Consider the following 21664-nt stretch of genomic DNA (forward strand, 5'->3'; position numbering starts at 1 on the left):
TGATGCTTCAAAGTTTGGTCTTGGTGCAGTTATTCTTCAAGAGGCAGACCAGTAGCCTATGAATCTAGAACTCTAACCCAAACTGAGATGCAGTATGTTCAAACTGAGAAGGAACTTTTGACAATTGTGTTTGCATGTTCAAAGTTCCAGGATTACATTTATGGCTGAGCTATCCAGATCGAGACTGATTATCAGCCCTAGTCACTATTTTAAAGAAGCCTATGCATACAGCTCCAGCAAGACTAAAAAGAATGATGCTCCAATTGTAAAAGTACAACTTCAAAATGGTCTATACAAAAGGAAAACTTCTTTATCTGGCTGATAACTTATCCAGATCGTCCAGATCGCCCAGAAATACCACAGAAAAGCTTGATGCAGAGAATTTTGACTTCGATGTCATGGAGGTGCATAATGTGCATAATTTTTCTGCCACAAGACTTGATGGGCTAAGTCTTAAGAGATCATACAAAGACTGATCCAGTTTTGCAAAAGCTCAATCACTTCATCAACGTTGGATGGCCATCAAAGCAATCTTGTGTACCAACAAAAGTGCAACCTTATTTTCCTTAAACAGATGAGATGCTGATGGAAGATGGTATCATTTTCAAATATATGGATAGTAAAACTTAATGCTAGCAACCTCCCTGGCTTCAATGATAAGGAAAAATTTTAAATTTATCTGAAAAGAAAAAGGCTAAAACATTAAGCATTGACAATACTAGCATCTAATTATGCATAAACTTCACTACTGCTTTTTAAAGCTGTAGTTACACTTGAATTTACAAACGCATTTTTTAATTGTGTTATTTGTATAAATTGAATAATTAGTCATTTAAGTAGATGTTGCTTATTGTATACGAGTAGTATTGTTTTTTTCCATTCGGTCTGAAGTCTAGCATCAGATGAAAGCACTTACTGAATGAACTGTGTTGTGCTGTGCTGGTTGAACATTAAACTAGCAGTTTGTGACTATCTTTTGGTTTTTGAACTTTATCTGGTGTTGATTCCATTTTTGCAGTATCATTTTCAAAGGTCCTAAAGTTGTTGTTTCCACTTCCGTACAACAAGAGTACATCCAGATTTTGCATCGTGGCCACCCAGGTTCCAAAGCTACCAAAAGAAGGGTGAGAGGACTAGTATTTTGGCCTTCTCTCTTGAAAGACATTGATAAAGTGCTTTCATCTTGTTCAGTATGTAATAGTACTAAACCGCATTTGCAAAAAGAGCCACTTCAGCTAAGCCAGATTCCTGAACTACCTTGGTCAACAGTAGCCACTGATATATTTGAGTGGAACAATCAACATTACTCAGTGTTGGTAGACTCTTATTTGAACTGGTTTGAGATTGATCTGCTACCTAACCTAACGTCCAGTACTGTTTTTACTAAGTTGAAACATAATTTCTCAGTCCATCGTAGTCCACACAAAGTTATTTCTGACAACAGTACCCAGTTTACCAGTCAGTTATTTCAGAAATTTGCAAAAGAGTGGGACTTGTTCACATTTCTAGTAGTCGAGTATCCATATTTCTAGTAGTCGTGTACCCACAGTCAAACAGTCTAGCTGAACGTGCAGTATAAAGTACAAAGCAATTACTAGGTCAAAGATTGACAATACCGATATCTTCTTGAATTTGCTTAATTTCAGAAAAATATACCCCGTGACAATTTACTTGGCTCGCCTGCTCAGATACTTCTATCTAGGTAAACCAGGACAACCTTGTCCATCAGTTCTAGTTTGATGGTGCCTAATGCTAAAAATACCACAGCAATCAAAGCTCAGCTTTTTAAAAAGAGTTCCTTTCAGAAGTTCAGCTATGATAAAACAAGCAGATTTCTTAATCCATTGAAAGAAGAGGAGATAGTGAGGTTGCAAACAGTGAAAGGTTTTGAATGAACTGGCCAAGTGAGAGGTATATGTGCTGAGCTGAGATCCTACTTAGTGGAATCTGAGGTTACATAATTCAGAAGAAATCGCAGGCATCTTCTTCCGGTGTCTGAATCGATATCACAGCATTGTACCTGTGATACAAAGTCTAGATCTCAGAACAATCCAGATGATGTTCTTGTTGAAGGTCATGTCTCAGTACCTATTAAAGGCAGTCCCTGTTGCTAAACCCAGTCCTAGTTTTTATGTCACACGATCAAGTCGTATTTCCAGACCTAGTGTAAAATACACAGCAACCAGGACACGATTGTTTCATTTGTAATTAGTTCTGTACAACTGCATGTCAAAGGATTATTTCTGTGCAACTGCATGTCAATGATTGTTGTCATTACTACGGTGCATGACCAATTTCTCAAAGAGGGAGGACACAAAGTACAGTTGTGTATCTACCATAAATGTAGATGTTAGAGTGTATTCACTGTTGCAGTCATTACAATTGGGTTATCCTGCTGGCAGGCTACCCGCAGTTGGCCTGAGTTCCAAAGTCTAGGTCTGGCGTCGGTTGCTGTCGCCTCCTCCCTGATGTCAAGTGTGCCAGGGGTATAAAAGATGCAGCCAACGCCATTTTCTTCAGTTTTTCCTGCCCCAGATGTCAGGTGCCCCTAAAATGGTAGGCTCACTAATGCCAAAAAACATGCATAACCAAAAAACAACTTTTCCTTCATCTACAAGCAAATACACTACATAGGTTGTATAGAATAGAGAAGTACAGATAAGTCCCAGCAAGGAAAAGGGGGATGGAGGGAGGGTAACCTGGACTACAACAGTGAATACACTCTAACATCTACATTTATGGTAGGTACACAACTGTACTATGTTCATCGTGTTTCTCTGTTGCAGTCATTACAATTGGGTTGAATCCCAAAGCTATGGTTGGGAGGCTGGTGCTAAATAGGATTAGGAGAGGCTATCAGGCCCTGCAGAACTGCAGTGGCAAAGCCTGCCCTGGATTTAGAATAGAGAGATAAGTGATAGTGCTTTGTAAAAGTATGCACTGAACTCCAAGTTGCAGCCTCTAAGATGTCTTTGGTTGGTACTCCTCTGAGGAAGGCTGCTGAAGTTGCTGCTACTCTGGTGGAATGTGGCCTAATGCCCTTAGGCACTGATTTGCCATGCTGTGAATAGCAGAAACGAATGCAGTGGCCTATCCACTTTGAAATAGCCTGCTTTGAGATAGGCTTTCCTTGTGATCCTGCAGCATATGCTACTAGAAGTTGTTCAGTCTTTCTGAAAGCTTTGGTTCTGTCCAAGTAGAAGCGTAGCTGTCCGTGAATGTCCAAAGAATGCAGAAGTCTCTCACCCTTATTCTGTGGGTTTGGGTAAAAAGTTGGCAAGTGAATTGTTTGGTTAAGGGCCACACTGGTCACTACCTTAGGTATAAATGTAGGGTTTGTCCTCAGAGAAACTCTGTCAGGATGGAAAATGATAAAAGGTTCCACAGCCACGAGTGCCTGTAAGTCTGAGACTCGTCTAGCGGAGGTTATTACTAGGAGCAGAGCTGTTTTCCAGGACAAGAATTTTATATCAGCTGCAGAGGCTGGCTCAAAGGGAGGCAGTGTAAGTTTTTCCAAGACATAGTTGAGGTCCCATGTAGGTATTGGTGCTCTCCTTGGGGGTCTTGTGTTTTTGGCCCCTCTGAGGTACTGCCTTAGTAATAGATGGGAAAAAATAGGTGGTTCTGTATTGTAACAAGCTGAAATGGCAGAGGCATGAATTTTAATGGATGAGAAGGAAAGGCCTTTATCCAGCATCTCAGTTAAGTATTGTAAAATCTGAGGAATATTTGGAACAATTGTGTCAATACCTTGTGCCTGGTTCCAAACAGAATCTCTTCCATTTTTCTGCATATGATTTTCTGGTGCTAGGCCTCCTGGCCTCCAAAATAACATCCATAACTCCTTTAGAAAGAGGTGCGTCTTGAATGGCTACATTATCCATCATGCTGCCAGGTTTAGGGTCCTGAGTTGGCTATGCAGTATCTACCTGTCTTGTTGAGTCAATAAGTGAGGAATTTGAGGTAGTGTCCAAGCTGAGCATTGGGACAAGCTCTTTAGGATTGGGTACCAGTGCTGGCGGGGCCAGTCTGGGGCAATCAATCATTTTTGCCTTCTCTTGTCTGACCTTGAGGAGTACCTTGGGGAGGAGAGGCAGAGGAGGAAAGGCATATACTGTTAGGATTTTCCAGCTGAAAGCTAAAGCATCCACTTTCCATGCTTGCTTGTGATAAGTCCTTGTGCAGAATCTTTGTAGTTGGCAATTGTGAGGAGAGGCAAATAGGTCTATGTCCGGGCATCCTCAGTTCTTTGTTATCATGCTGAAGACTTGTGGATCCAATTTCCACTCATGGGGATCCATTAGGTTTCTGCTTAAATCGTCTGCCAGAGTATTTGTCCTTCCTGGCAGGAATTGTGCTTGCAGATGTACTTGCTAAGTCAATGCTGTGTCCCACAAGTTCATGGCTAGTCTGCAGACGGGGCAGGAATGTGTGCCCCCTTGCTTGTTTATGTACTACATGACTGTGGTATTGTCCGTCTTTATCAGTAGCTGTCCTGGATGAAGTAGAACCTTGAAGGCTGTCAGGGCATTTTGAACTGCTAGCATCTCTTTTTGATTGATATGTAGATGCATATGACTTGCGGACCATGTGCCCTGAATACATCTTCCTGCCATATGGGCCCCCCAGGCATAATCTGATGCATCTGTTTTCAATGTCTGCCTGGCTGTGGGTAAGGTGAATGGCTGTCCCGTGTTGTGGTGACATGCTTTTGCCCACCATCGAAACATCTGTTGCAGGCAGGGAATAAGAGTAATTGTTTCCAGGCTGTGGCAATGTTGAGTCCAAACACTTTTTAGATACCAGTGAAGTTTCCTCATATGCAGTCTTGCATATGGAATTAGCAGAATGCAGGATGCCATGAAGCCCAAAGCCTGCAGAATTTTTCTTGCAGATAACTGGGTCTTTGTTGCCAACATTTTGAAATAATTAGTCAGTCGTCTGTGCTTGTCTGGCGTGAGTTAAGCCATCTGGGCAGTTGTATTTAAGCTTGCACCCAGGAATATTATCTCTTGAGAGGGTACTAGTTTTGATTTCCTTTCATTTACTGTGTACCCTAGGCCTGCTAGTAATGTTTTTACAAATGTCAGATGCTGTAGTAGAGTGTCCTTGTTCTCTGCTTGAATAAGGCAGTCGTCCAAGTAAGGATATATTTGAATTCCTTTTTGTCTGCAAAAAAGCAATTACTGGTGCCAGGCACTTTGTGAAGACCCTGGGCGCAGTAGATAAGCCAAAGGGCAGTGCAGAGAATTGGTAATGCATTGAGCCAACTATAAATATGAGGTATCTTCTGCATGATTGTCTGATTGGGACATGCAGGTATGCCTCTTTTAGGTCTAAAGTCACAAGCCAAGTCTTCTTGCCTAGCATGGGCAGGAGCTGCTGCAGAGTTAACATTTTGAATTTTGGAATGTCCAGGAATGTGTTCAGGACAGACGGGTCCAATATTGGTCTCCAGGTTTTGTCCTTTCTGGGCACCAAGAATAGCCTTGAGTAAAATCCTTGCCCCTGCTCTTGCTGTGGTACTTGCTGAATGGTCCTCATGTCCATGAAGGATGAAACTTGTTGTGCCTCTGCCCATTGATTGCGTGGCAGGTCTGGCATATCGTTTGGCCTTGGCAGGGTGCGAAAATGGAACCTGTAGCCCTGGGATACGATATTTAAGACCCATTTGTCCTGGGTGATCATATGCCAATTTTGAGCAAAAAGTGCTAGTTTTCCCCCCAAAGGAACTGCCAGAAGATAAGTGCTTGGTGCTGGCAGGGGAAAGCCATTGAGACTGTTTCCTGTATGGCTGTGATTTTTCTTCTCCGCTTTTGGAGGTTGAAGCACCCCATTGTTTAGGCCTGTATGAGCCTTGGGGCTGTGATCTGCCTCTGGGGTGTCTGTATCTACCTCTTTGTGGCCTGTCTGACACTGGAAAGGACCAATTCTTTGCAGGCCAGTTCCTGCTAAATCTGGAGGCTGTACCTGTAAGAAATCCTTGACTGTTTGCATAGATTTAGCTTTGTCCTCCATTTTCTTCAAAACCTCTTCTGCTTTAACACCAAACAAGGTATCATGTTGTAATGCAGCATCTAATAATTTTGCTTTAACATGATCGGGCAGATTCTGTTCTTTTAACCAAGCATGTCTCCTGATGACAGAACCTGTAACAGCGGCCCTGCAAGAGGCCTCTAGAGAATCGAAACCACATTGCAAAGTATGCTTTCCAACTTGTTCAGCTGCATGCAATAAATCCTGCATTTCTTTGTTTTCTGCACATTCTGAATTTGTCAACATTTTTTGTTTAAGCAGTGACATTAGATATTGCTGATATTTAAGCATATGAAATTGACAATTTAAAGCTCTTACAGCCAAGGTAGCAGAAGTATAAATCTTTTTCCCCCATCTGTCCAGGGCTCTTGAATCCCTATCAGAGGGTATAGGGTTTTTTGCAGTGGACGCCTTGACCCCTTTGGGACCCTGAGAGATTGTTTCTGGGTCTGCAGCAGGGTTTTTATAAAGAAATTTATGTAAATCAGGGACCCTGTAGTATCTGTCTGGTTTAACAGGAGCTGGTGTCAAAGAGTCAGGAGACAGTCCAGACTCTGAAAATACATCATCTACAGTGTCTAAAACAGGAAGAATAGCAAGGGGCCTGTGCTGAGGTAAAAAAAGGAAGTGTCTGGGCCTTTTCTTGCATTCTGAGTAATCTTGGCTCTCCCAGTGGCAATGCTCCCTCATAGTATGCAGGGTTTCCCCAAAAGAATAATCCTCAGGAGGAGAGGCTGAAGGAATAGATTCTTCAGCATCAGAATCCTCATAGGGAGGAAGAGAATATTCCTGGTCAGAAGAGGAATCAGAGGAAATGGAAACCTGATCTGAAAATGCATATTCTATCTCTTGCCTAGGCCTCTTATCAGGAGGGGGATGGGAACCTCTGATCAAAATAATTAGGTCTTTGGCCATTTTAAGCATCTGTTTTTTAGGCATGGAGGCCTGTCCAGGAGAATGCTGTACTTGTTTCTTTGTCTTTAGAGCTACTTTAGACTTAGCCTTTGAAGCTGAAGTTGGTTTTACATATAATTGTGCAGGCCTGAAAACACCCTCAGAAGCAGATGCCTGCTCAGCGGCTCCGGACCCATCTGAGGGAATAGTTTCCGAGTGTCCAATACCTTGAGTTTCCAGCGGCCTAGTCAACTCCACGTGGGAGTCGGAAGCGGCCTGTGGCTCTGAGGTAGTGGGCGTCAGGGGCTGCGAAAGCGCCTCACTGAGAACCGGTGACAGGCCTAGCGGAAGCCTCGTCGGTTTTGGACCTCGGGTGCCTGTCCTTTTCTTTGCGCTTTTTATAAACTCCGGTAGTCGGTTGCTCCGACGGCATTATATAGTTAAATCTTCTGCCAAAATAATGAAATGCAAAATCGTACAGACGCTTAATAGTGCGTTGGTTAAATCTAGCACAAACCCGACAACTAGCAACGTTGTGGTCAGGGCCTAGGCAAGGAATAAAGTAAGAATGAAAATCCTTATGAGGTATATGCTTCCCACAAGAAATACAATTATTAACTTTTTCTGACATCGGTCTGCAGCAAGAAAAAAGTTTCCCCAACGGGGTACTTAGTTTTAATGAAAACTTTGGATCTGAAATTCGAATTTGAAAATCTCAGGAGTCGGCCGACCGACACATGCGAACTGCTTTTGCTTCGGGCACCACGCGGTAAGAAAGACTGAAGAAAATGGCCTCGGCTGCATCTTTTATACCCCTGGCACACTGACGTCAGGGAGGAGGCGACAGCAACCGACGCCGGACCTAGACTTTGGAACTCAGGCCGACTGCGGGTAGCCTGCCAACAGGATAACCCAAATTGTAATGACTGCAACAGTGAAACATGAACATCAGTGTGTGTGTGTTGCAACTTTAAGAAGCATTTCAAAGTGAGGGCATGTGCAGGCAGCAGTGCCATTTTGAGAGAACAGCCAAGTGTTAACATGTATGAGTGCAGTAGTCAGTCTGTTTATAAGTTTAAATTTCTAAGCCTCAATCCTGATGTGTCTGTATATAATAAAGTTGCTTGAACCGAACCGACAACTGTTAGTCTGTTTTATCCTGACAGGACAAGCGACACTTACCGAACAAGAAGAGATGCAAATGTGGACAGCATGGATCACAGACTGCACTCCGTGGCAAGGCTAGCCAATTGATGGTGTGAAATATGGCTCTGGGTGATTCGTTTGTGTTGACTAATGTTGCCAAAAATGGGCATGGATATTTGCTGGTGATAAATGGGTTGAGGACTTTGCCTACTCGAGCCTAAGCCAGGGACCCATGCTAAAGGAGGGAGGTGTGTATGTGCCCCTACTGGACAGTGTGCCTGCCATAAAACACAGCAACCCAGTGTCAATAAGGTACTGGCTGGCTGATGTCTAGTTGCCCAGCATGGGTTATTTGGGATAGCTCTGTTGAGCAAAACCTGGACGCAAAAACAATCAACCTGCTAAACATGAACTAAGAATTGCTACACTCAATGCAGTTTCACTGACGGGACAGAGCTTGGAAGTTGAAGACATGATGGTAAGGATGAGGCTGGACATCCTGTGTATCCAGGAGACAAGATGGAAGGGCAGTTCAGTACAGCCACTTGGCTTGAGATCCAGAGTCCACTACTCAGGAGGAGGACTGGCTAGAAATGGTGTGGGAATTCTGGTGAGGGAGATGCTTCAGAAGACAGTGAGGATGTCATCAAAATTACTGACAGATTCATGGAAATCAGACTTCATAGTAATGATAGGGCAGTATTCATAATCTAAGCCTAAGGCCCACAGCTGGGTTGTGATAGTGAGGAAAAGAATGTATTTAGACAACAGTTTCTGAAACTACTAGATAAAGCAAGGCATCACAAATTGGTGTTGATAATATGGGACATGAAAGCACATATAGGGACAGGCAGAACAGGATATGATGACTGCCTGGGTCCACATGGGTACGGCAACAGGGATAAAGGTGGAGAGACCATTCAAGATTTCTGTTTGTCAAGTGGCTTGATGGTGACCACAACGTGGTTTATCAAGAGAGTCACTGGATCACATCGGCAACAGGGATAAAGGTGGAGAGACCATTCAAGATTTCTGTTTGTCAAGTGGCTTGATGGTGACCACAACGTGGTTTATCAAGAGAGTCACTGGATCACATACAACAGTGGCCAACATGCAACTCAGGTAGATGTCCTCCTAGTAAGGAAAGGGCAGTGGGATAGAATCAGTAATTGCAAAGTCATCCCCAATGAAACAGTTGGCCCATAGCATCGACTTACAAGTGGTGGTCAGAGAAAGCTCTAAGGTCAGAGACCAGGCTGAAGACCTAGAAACGGACTAGAGTGAAAACACAACAATTCCATAAATTACTTAGGCCTTTAGCCCTTCAAGAAGAAGAGGAAATGATGGAATTGAAGAATGGCAGCACCTTAAAAGAGCATTACCCAAGACAAAAAACAATACTTCTGCAACCTCCAGCAAAAACACCAGAACAACCCAAAGAAATTCTGGGCAGGTTTTAACAACCTTCTGCACCCAGGCAAAACTTCCACCCCAACCCCCGAGAAATTGTTAGAGAAAGGCCAAGAAGAAGTAGCCAACACCTTTAACTCCTTCTTCACTGAGACTACCCAAACCCTAGCCAGTCAACGTACCTCCACTTCCCCACCTGCTTCGAAACTGCATCTTGACACCCCTACCCCCTTCAATTTAAAGCCAGTCTCTTCCTCCTATGTACGCTCCCTCCTAAAAAAACTCAAACCAACCACCCTAGCGGCTGACCACCTTCCTGCGGAATTCTTACAAATTGCGTCTGATGAAATAGCCTACCCCATATCAATCCTTATCAATAGAACTATAACTGAGATGAACATTCCCTCCATTTGGAAGACTTCTTATATCATTCCGCTTCACAAAGGAGGTACCTCCCTGGAAACGTCAAATTATAGACCAATAGCCATCCTGTCCCCGATAGCGAAAATCATGGAAAGATGCATCCACAAACTTCTTCACTATCTGACCTCTAATCATCTCTTGTCCAATGCCCAGCACGGTTTTCGCCCACACCATAGTACAACTACTGCCCTCCTTTCCTTTGTTGACTCAATCAACAACAATCGTAATAACAAACTCATATCCTCTGCCCTCTTTCTGGACCTATCAAAAGCATTCGATATGGTCAATCATCAATTCCTTCTTAACATCCTTGAAACCCTACGTCTGGACACTCCAGCACTAAACTGGTTCAATGCCTACCTCACTGGTAGGCAACAAGCTGTCCTGTGGCAAAACAGAATATCAGGACTGCTCCCTAATACCATAGGTGTTCCTCAGGGCTCGATACTGGGCCCACTTCTGTTTTCCATCTTCATAAATGACCTTCAATCAGTCGTCCCTAAATCCACCTGCATCCAATATGCCGACGACTCCACCTTAATCTGCTCGGCGTCTCCTCTCGAATCTCCAAACGATCACACAACATTGTTTTTCACTAGTTGAAAAATGGTTCACTGACTTAAAACTCCTACTTAACCCAGCTAAAACGAAACTATTACTTTTCTTCCCCAACGTCTTCTCACCTCTAGGTAAAGAACTCCCAAACACTAACAACATAACCTTCCATATTAAATCCAATAATGGGACCCTCATAACCCCTGTCACCAGTACCAAACTGCTAGGTGTTACTATTGATCATAAGCTCAAATTCGACATACACATTACCCAAACAGTAAAGTCTGTTAACAAAAAACTAGGATCTATGTACAGAATTAAAAACTTCCTAACTCCCACTACCAAATTAACTATTGCCCGTACCCATCTCCTCTCTTTCCTCCTCTATGCTTCCCCGATCCTCTCTTTTCTCAATAAACGTGAACTTAACATGCTCTCTCTTGCCTATAACCACATTGCCAGATTTATTACAGGTTCCCCTTATCGAACCCATCATTGCCTTAACCTGAGGAAACTTGGATGGTTGGAACTGCCAAATCTCCTCAAACTTAGCCAACTCGCCGAAGCTTATAAAATAATCAACCATCCTGATAGAACTCCCTCACTGTGCAGAATTCTGACTCCATATACTAACCTCAACAGTCTCCGATCATCAAACAGCATCCAGATCCTAACTATTAAAGCAAAAAACTTAGGTGGGGATGCCCTCTACACCAATTCCATTGGCAAGCAGTGGAACTCCCTGCCAAACAACCTTAGACTTACTACTTAGCTCAATCAGTTCAAATTTAACCTTAAAGAATATCTCTCCACACAATGGATATGCCCATGTCGTGAACCTGACTAACTACATATCTCATACCTTCTAGTCCCATATCCCTAGCCCATTTCCCTAATTGCAGATCTCTAAAATCTCTCTTTCCTTATAACAATTTAGGAAGATTCTCCGATTTCAGTCTATTTTCCAGTAATATAACAAAATCAATGTTTTGTGTATAACCTCCTGTCTGTCCTTGTCTTATACAACATCTATGTAATTTTTCATTCCTGCATATGTAATCTATATTCTCTTTGTAGTAACTATACTTTGAATTTTGTAATTTAAACATGTACTTCCATTTTGTATTGGAGCTTTTCTCCTCGGGCCTCTACTGAAAACGGATATGTATCCAGCTAGACCAGCCCGGTTAACAAATGTAAAATAAATAAAATAATAATAAATAATATATATATATATATATATATATATATATATATATATATATATATATATATACATATACATATACATATACATATATATATATATATATACATATACACACACACACACACACACACACACACACACACACACACACACACACACACACACACACACACACACACACACACACACACACACACACACACACACACACACACACTGTGGTGGTGGTGCTGCGGTAGCATTATCGCCTCACAGTTAGACGTTGCCTGTTCGATTCTCAGTTAAGAGCGTCTTTTGTGTGGCGACATGCATGAACGGGCATTCCTTCATTGAAGGTTGTGCGTCAGGCCCAGCAAGCCAGCAAGTAAAACTCTACCCCTAACCGGGAAAAGCCAAAAGACACAAACAAATATACATATATATATATATATATATATATATATATATATATATATATATATATATATATATATATATATATAGGAAATAAGGTACATAAGGAAAGCTGGTGGTGGAATGCAGCATTCCAGGAAGTCAACAACAGAAAGGAGGAGTAAAGGGAAAAGTGGGAGATAGAAAACATGGACCAGGCTAGGAAGGAATACAAGTTGTCTAACCAATAGCCTACCAGCGAAGTTGCAGTGGCAAAGAACAAGGAATCTGAGCCCACTGCTGTTCATACTGGTGATGGACTACATTAGCAAATAGGTCAGAGGGGAGAGATCAACAAAGTTGTTTGCAAACGATTTGGCATTACAGGCAGACTCTGAGCAAGAACTTCAGCAAAGGATAGGGGAAAGAAATGAAAAACTGAAGGCACAAGGAATGAAACTTGATGATGATGATCTGTAATCATCATCATCAGCCCCCTTTTTCCCATTTTTTCAACATGGGGTCAGGGTATTTTGTTAACTGTCACCAACTCTCTCGATTCAGTGATGCACTCCTGCCTTCTTCAGCACTCATGCCTGACTGTCGCAGATCTTTCACACAATCCATCCACCTGTTTGCTGGACATCCTCACTTCCTCTTATAGTCTTCCTGTCTGTCCGAAATCTTCCTCACCAGATTGTCTACTGCTTTTCTACACATGTGCCCAAATCACCATAATCTCTTCTCTTTCATATTTTCTGCAATCGGAGCTACTTTGGCTTCTCCTCTTACGTCCTCATTTCTTTGTCTGTCCCACAGTGTGCATCCTACCACCTTTCTCAGGCACTTCATTTCCATCACCTCTACCTTCAACTGTTCTGCCTTTACTGCCCAGGTTTCTGTACCATACAGTACTACTGGTCACACCACTGTCTTACACACCTTATTTTTCAGCTTCTTTGGCATTCTTCTGTCATAGACTACACCTGATATTCCATGCCAGTTGGTTGCAGCACCTCTGATTCTAGCTTTGGCCTCATCATTCAGGCTACCCTTCTCCTCAACCACCCTTCCCAGATACTTGAAGCTGTTTACCTGTTCCACTACCTTCCCTTCTATCTCTATTCTCAGCTTCTTCTAAAGCTGCAAATGGGGGAAATCAAGAGCTGAAAATTGAGATTAAAGGGACAATCCCAGTGTTTAAAATTAGGGTCCGAATGAAGTTGACAGAAGTCACGCCCACTTCAAGTCACTTTCATTCCCACCCATATCATCATTTTACTGTTAAATATCCTGTAAATCCACAATTCCAGTCTTGTTTCAGATCCCAGGATAAACTAATTGCTGGATTTGTGTTCCTTTCCGACATACATCGGTTTGGGGAACTATGCCCCCAGCACCTGGCACATATTTAACATGAAGAAAGCTGTGCCAGGGAAAAGGGACCTCAGTGTATACTAATTTTAAATTTTGCATCACTCATGCTTCTACAGATGTACAAGCGGCCCACTCATAAAAAATAGTGCATTTGTCTAGTAGTATTCAGAAATCAGCACATATCAAACTTCAAGCTGAAAAAGAAGTGTGCGTCTACTAATGCACCAACCTCCTGTCACACACTTGCTTTTTATGGAATTACTAGCAGGTCAGAAAGTCACTACACCAGGCTAGTATTTAAAAATCAGAATACTGTAAAACATGAAAGAAAGAGAAATATGGTTTCCACTACTGCTTGCCTGACTCGGATGCATTCTATAGGTTGAAGCCAGGTCATAAAAATAGTTGTAGATGGCCAGGATTCAGAATCAGCAGAGAATAAAATATGGATTCGGAATCAGCACACAAAGTATGAAATGAAAGAAACAAACTCTGTTTACTAATGTTTTAAAAGCCTTGCATTACTGATGTGCTTTCTAGAGTAGTAGCAGCAGTCAGGTCATTAAATGCCTGAAAGGCTACGTTTCTCAATGGGTAAAATGCACAGATTAAACTAATGAAGGGATTGGGAGGGTGACCTAATGGTTAAGATGTTTGCCTTACAAACACAAGTTGCAGGATTCGAGTCTCACAAGGGATAATTGGCTAGGCTTAAAATGGCTTGCAAGGGCAGTTAGCCTAGTACTAATCTATGAACCTATGAATGGCTCACAGGGAGTGCTGTTGTCAGTACAGCTGCAATTTGAAATGGAATTTGGCTAACACCTTTGAAATTTCCTTCAGACACTCTTCCCCCACCCCCCTCAGCCAACGTTAAGCATGCTCAGAAAGGCAAACCTGAAATGTAAACAAAGGCTGAATCAATGAAATAAAAAATCCGAGAGTTTCCCTTTAATGAGAAAATAGTGAAATAAGTTAAGTTTCAAGCATCTAGGAGAGGTGGTTAAGGAGAAGGAAAGTCTGAATGAGATCAAAGCTAGAATCAGAGGGGCTGCAGCCAACTGGCAGAGTGTGCCAGTGATTGCCAAAGAAGCTGAAAAGTAAGGTGTACAAAACAGCAGTGCACCCAGTACTACTGTATGGTACAGAAACCTGAGCAGTAAAGAAAGCTAGAAGTGATGGAGACACAATGTCGGAGATGGGTGGTAGGATGTACACTGTGGGAAAGAAAGAACTGAGGATACAAAAGAGAAGACAAAGTAGCTCCAACTGCAGAAATGGTCAAAGAGAACAGATTGCGGTGGTTCAGGTACATGTGCAAAAAAGCAGAAGACAACCTAGGGAAGAAGATTTGAGACAAACAGGAAGAAGGCAAGAGCACCTAGCAAAGAGGTGGAGAGATTGAATGAGACAAGATCTTTGACAATCAGGCATGAGGTGTCAAACAGAGTAGGAGAGTGGCACTGAATAGACAGATGACAGCTGACACGACACATCAACCCCATGTAGAATATGGGAAAAAGGGGACTGATGATGACAGTAATGGTAATGATGACAATACAGTGTGCCAACCATTTTGATATGGCCCGTTTATAAACTTGATGTTTCGCTCTTTGCTGTAAAGATAACAAATAATGACGCCAGACAATTTAGCCAGTTACTTTTCAGTAAATAGTATTTGAGCGGTCTGTGTATGTTAAGAAGTGCAGGATTATTTTTCTTCTATTTTGAGGAAATCTCTGCAACTCTGGGCACAAGTGAAAGATTTGCTCTCATGCTCACCCTCTTTCTATATAAAAGGCCAAAATGGGTTCCTTGAATTATACTGCTTAAAGTGGCTCTGATGCCTAAAGACAGGAAAGACCCTTCATACCCGGCTTCCCAGAGACTCATTTCAATTCTAAACCTTGATAATATAGTGTTTATGTCTATACTAACTAAAAGAATGACAAAGATGATGCCAAAATTGATGTACATAGATCAATGTGGTTTTGTGGATGGGAGCAAAAACGTAACATGAATAGAACAAGGATGATCCAGACGGAAGCAGAATGTTATTAAATACCACCGTTGTTGATGGGTCTAAATGCACAGAAAGCATTTGAAAGAGTACGCTGAAATATTATAAGAAGGGCAATGGATGCATTTGCATTCCTTGATACAATAATAATGGTTAATTAGGAGGGTATACGAAAGATCAGAGGCAGGAATTTAAGTGTGAGGGTTCCTCTCCAAGTTCTGTTTGAAAACAGGAACCAAGCAGGGGTGTCCTCTTTCCCCTTTGTCATTTGCTTTACATTTACAGCCACTGGCAAAGAGAGTGACAGATTCAGATATTCAAAGATATAATTGGTATGGTAATCAAGAAAAGTTGGCTTTATTTGCAGATGATATTACTTTGTACCTGATAAATCCAGGAAAGGATATCTCGGTGTTAAGGAATATTTTGCAATGAAAATGTTTTTATCAAGGTATAAAAAATGTAGATAAAATATAGGCTACGACAATAAACTATGTGAAAGTATATGGGAAAGAGAGGAGTAAATGGAAATTGTACTTTGGGAATGCAGATTTAGAAAAGATTACTTTATCAGAAATGTTGGGGAAGCTAATAATTATAACTAAGAACATGATCGTTACGAGATGGGATACAGAAACTGAATTGGCTACACATACTAAGGCTTTACCAAGTTTAATCCTACTTCCTGCAAAAAAGCAACTACTAGAAAATCAAAACCAAATATAAACTTAACCATAAATTAGGTACTGAATGTTGTAAAAGAAAATAATTGGAGGTGCAATCTTTAGAAAAGGAAAGGAGCAAACTATATAGAAATGAACTGGATTTGGGAGAACAATACACAGAGTAATGTTCAAGAGGAGGAGTGAAACTTCAGGGTAGGCAAGACTTGAGCAAGTCATGTAATGTTTGGGGTGAATAACAACTGTTAAAAAGAAAACATATGTATAACGCATGGAAATGAAAAATGTAATGGTTTATTTCTTTTTACTTTATGTGCATCTATGTTGTTACTCAATACATATAAATATTAAGATGCTCAAATATATGTGTATGTGTATATATCTCGTATATTATGCTTTTTTCTGATCTTCTGCTTGGGTACCTTACTGTCCATACCCACAGTCAAGAGCTTCCAAGCTGAATATACAGGAGATGGTGTAGTAGCTTATACTAGAGGGAAGCTACTGTCTTGAGAAAGTAGGAATTCATTTGAAATACTAAAACTAGTAAGTAGTGAATTACCTCAATCAACTGTAGAATGTACTGAAATGCTGAATTAGACTCTGAAGGCTCTATTTGGACTGACTGGAGTGCTATCAGGCTGCACACATCTATGAAAAAAGCATGGATGTATGACTGAGCTTTGTGTCATTTTCCTAAAGGCAAGAAAACATTACTTTTGTTATCCTCAAATAAACCTGATTTAACAGCCACAAAGCTGCTTCTGACAACTATTTCTGTGATCACAAGCCTAAACAAAATAGTACTATATATTGCATCCCACACCCATACCCATATACTAAAAGATGCATCAACATGGGGTTGTAACAGTAGTCAAAGCTTCTTGATGACAAGTAGGTCATAAACCCGACAACTGAATCTTAGTTTAATGAACCATTTTTGACCTGTGACTGGTAGCCTGTATACTAAAGTCACAAAAAACTGTACATGCTTTAAAAAAAAAAAAAAAAAAGTCTGTATCCTACCCAGGCAATGTCAGGACAACACCTTGGCTATGCAGTCTTTCTCTCTCTTACCATCTGCTTCAGTGCAGCTTATCCCCACCCCTCTTTATACTTTACTATCCTCCCCGGGCTTCTCACACTCTTTACCCCTACATATAACTTCTTCCTCTCAAAACAATTGCCCCTCATTCCTTCTCCTCCATATTCCATGAGCTGTATCCTCTAAATACAAAACTCTCTTCTATAAATTTAAGCTCCCTCCAGTACCTCTCTCTGCCAACCCACTTTACTTCACTGGCAATAGTAGACCTTTCCTCAACTACACTCTTAACTTACCCTCCCCATTGAACCTAATCACCCATCTTTTAGATCTAGTCTCCAATTCTGGTGATATCATCCCAATCCTGGTCCCATTGTTGCCACCAACTTCTGCTCCTCTACATCACCACAATCACCCTCCCCCAAAACCATCCACCTAGCTAGAATCAATACCCAAAGTATACATCATAAAATACCCAACTTACTATGTCAGGATGGTTATGTGGCAGCCAGGCATGTAACTTGTCTTGGAAATCTAGCTCAAACCTCATGTCAAAGATGCTGAAATTCTTCTCCCTGATTACAAAATCATACAGAATGACAGACCTAAGAAAAAGGAGGAGGGGTAGCCATAATTTACTCCTCTTCTCTGTCATTCCCTACACTAATCCCATTCTTAAATTCTCTCCCAAACTATCCACAGCCTTCCTAAAAATCAACAAACATAAATCTTTATGTATAGCGGTCATCTACATTCTCCCCGACAACATCACCATCCTTGAAGACATTCTCTCAAAAAGGAAACGTTCATCCATGGCGATGTAAACATCAACTGGGTCACCATCTCCTCACAATCTCTGAGCCAAACAATCTCCAACTTCACCCAGCTAATAAACTACCCTACCAGACCCAGTAAAGATGGCTCTTCTGGCACTACACTAGCTTGGATATTAGCAACTCATCCCAACCTAATCTCAAACGGCGGAATTATACCAGATTCCCTTTGTGACCACCTACCAGTCCATGCCCTCCGGTGTGCCTCCTCTGTCCAAATACATCAATACATTCAAACTCGTAATCTCACCAACTTCAATCCACAGACATTTTCAGAGTGTCTGAAAAAAATTAATTGGTATCCCCTTAAAGACTCTGCCTCTGGACAGTACAACTAATTACTTCAACAAAACCATCCTAGACTTACTAATCAGCATAGCCTCTCTTAGAACAAAATGAAAATGCCAAAACCATTCCTTGGCTATCTACAGAAACCAGAAAACTAATGCACCCCAGAGAAAAATGTTGGAAGCAACACCAAAAAACTAAGTTAAACTCTCTAACCAAATTCAAACAACTCCACAACTCAGTGTGAAGAAACAAAGACCATAAGACTTATTACTCCAAACTCCAATCAGAACATAATTCTAACCCCAAAAATTCTGGAATTGCATTTCCTCCCTTCTTAACCCTGGTAGAAAGCACAATCCTTGCCCTAATCCAAACTCCCCAGACCATAAAATTGCATCTAATTTCAGCATCTTTTTTGTTGACTGCATAGCTAAACTAACTGCAAACTTTCCCATTTTCTCTCCTTCTCATAGTCGTCCATCCACTGTTTTCCCCTCTAACACTCCAGCTTTCAGTCTTAAACCTATCTCCACCAGCAACATAAAAAAATTCCTCCTTAAACAAAAGCCTTGCTCCTACGCTCTTGATAATCTGCCTCCATCCTTCCTTAAGATGGCTGCAGACAGCATTGCCCTCCCCATTTCCATTCTTATCAACAGGTCCATCCAAGAAGCCTATGCCCCCTCACTCTGGAAGAAAGCTTTTGTCACCCTTCTCTACAAAGATGGCAGCAACAGACACTGCTAATTTCTGTCCTACAGCTATTTCGTCACCACTTTCTAAAACCCTTGAAAAATGCATTCATCAACTCTTGCCATACCTAACACACAGTCATCTTCTTACCCCAACACAACATGGTTTCAGGTCTGGCCACAGCACTAACACTGCTCTTCTGTCCTTCCTTGACATTATTAATCATGCTTGCAACTTTGGGAAAATCATATCCACCCTTTACTTAGATCTCTCCAAAGCCTTTGACACAGTCTCACATCCTCTACTCTCATCTCAACTTTCCTCCCTCAAGTTCTTTCCTTCCTCCATTGCCTGGTTTACAACCTCTCTCTCCAATAAACAACAAGCTGTTAAATGGAAAAATTAAACTTCATCCTTTCTCAACAATCCATCCGGTGTCCCCCAAGGCTCTATTCCTGGCTCCCTACTTTTCAATATTTTCATTAATAACTTTCACAAATCCATAGATCATGCTCACTGACCCAGTATACTGATGATTCCACAAACTGTACAGCAACTCTCCCTCTGAACTCCTTCAAAAAACCCAAACACCCTTCTCCAATACCGAAACTTGGATGCTAAACAACCACCTTGCTCTCAATGCTAACAAAACAAAAATCATGATATTCTCTCCTTTGTGAGAAATTTCACCATAGAAAAGGGGTCCTTTAAAATAAAAAGCCACAACAACACTAATCGATATTGTAACTCACACCAAACTACTCTGAGTCACCATTGTAGAACATTTAAAATTTTGATATCCACATCCAAAATAATATCAAAATAACCCATCAAAAACTAGGTCTGCTATATAGACAAAATTGCTATCTAACCACTTCTACCAGACATACTCTAGCCTCCTCCTACCCGCTCCCCTCTGTTATGTATGGTGCCCCTCTACTTACTCATCTCCAACTTAGCCTAAAAACAAACTGGAAGCCTGCTATAACAAAGTCTGTAAATTTGCTACAGGTTCCAAATACTCCACCCATCACTGCCATTCCTTCCACTCCCTAAACTGGCTTGAGCTTCCTAATCACCTGAAATTCATACAACTCACCACTGCTCACAAACTCATATTCCAACCCTCCATATGCTCCTCTCTTTCATCTGTCTTAATCCCTTATCTCCCCAGTACTCTTAGATCTGAAAACCAAAACCTCTTTAAAATCTATAAACCCCTTTGCCCTCCCAGCCAATTACTTTAACCACACTCCTTAGCTAAACTATAGAATTCTCTCACCCCCCTCCCTCCGCTGTACTCACAATCAATCTCTCTACCTTCTTATCCTACCTGAAATTGGAACTGTTCCTGCTCCTTTCCCACCTAAATTACACTGCAGTCTCTTTCAAACCTCCCTTCACTAACATTATTGTTAGAACAAACACTAAACTTGCATAAACACTTTATGACCCGTTTGTTTGGGTCTTTCGGCTTTTCCCGGTTAGGGGTCGCCACAGCAGAACTCCAGTCCGCTAATGACTGGCAGTTGATTTTTACGTACCGGCTTGCCAGGCCTGACGTACAACCTTCAACGAAGGTACGCCCATTCACGCATGTCTCCACGCAGAAGACACTCTAGCTGAGAATCGAACCGGACAACATCTTACTGTGAGGCGACAACGCCTGTACTTTTAAATTATATTATCTGTATTACTTTTGATTTTAACATTTGCGTTCTTTAAATGTATACTCCCTGATTTTGTATTTGTATTTTAAATTGTATATTTATGCTTTGTATACTGTATATTCCAAACTTACATTAAAAGCCGAAAGACAAACAACAACTTGCGTTATTTTCTATTAACTGCTTTTGGAGCTTTTCTCCCTGGGCCTCCACTGAAAATGGGCTCTGGTTGGCCGAGTAGACTTCCCTGGTCATAAAACTGGAAATAAATAAATAATAAATTATCCTGTTGCAGCCCTTTACACTGTCTGTCATTCCTACAATGTCTTCATATTTCCTGAAGCTCAAGTTCCTTTTACATCTGCTTTGTTAATACTTCCTACAGACATTTCTCTGCATGTACTTATCTTGTTCCTCAGGCTGCTGGCACAGCAAAACACAGCAGTTCAATTTCCATTTGCTTTTCCTCAGCTGATAACCCTTCCATCCATTACATTCACCTTACTACATTTCTTTCTGCTTTGCCTCCAGTTGTGACACGGCTTCCTCACCCCCTAATATTTCAGTTTAAGTGACTGGTTCGCCACAGTTCTGCATTAAGTAGTAATACCTTCCCAACATATCTATACATCTCTTTATAAAGTACAACATGAAAGACAACAAGAAAGAAATTTTGAAAATCTGACATACCTTCTCACAATCTTCGGCATCCAAAAAGTATTCTGGAAATTCTGAGAAGAGCATGCCAACATTGTTTACTGTAGTAAAAAAAAAAAAAAAAAAAAAACGTACAAGTGAAAACAGTGTCAGAATTAATTATCAAGTATCAGGCATAAGCAACTATTTATTCCCCTTCTAGTTCCTTCCATACAGGGAAACCAATAAATTATTCTCACAGCAACTCACAAAACTCATACAGAGCAGCAAGACTATTTTTCAGAGCCAGATTCCATAGCCAGGGGGTCCACTCATGTTTACATACTATAAAGCCTTCACCACACTGTACATT

The 21664-nt window shown here is 41.3% G+C and overlaps 1 protein-coding gene across 1 annotated transcript in view; it reads right to left on the bottom strand.

Moving 5' to 3' along the window:
* The window catches only part of LOC122806553 (very-long-chain 3-oxoacyl-CoA reductase-like), a 529905-nt gene that overhangs the window by 311673 nt on the left and 196568 nt on the right, over positions 1-21664 (bottom strand). Inside the window, exon 5 of the mRNA XM_044077080.1 lies at positions 21346-21413. Coding sequence (XP_043933015.1) covers positions 21346-21413 — 68 coding nt within the window. The remainder of the gene's footprint in view (positions 1-21345; positions 21414-21664) is intronic.

This window comes from Protopterus annectens, chromosome 7.part0 (assembly GCF_019279795.1).
Source record: "Protopterus annectens isolate FY-2018-M chromosome 7.part0, PAN1.0, whole genome shotgun sequence".
Classification (NCBI taxonomy): Eukaryota; Metazoa; Chordata; order Ceratodontiformes; family Protopteridae; genus Protopterus; species Protopterus annectens.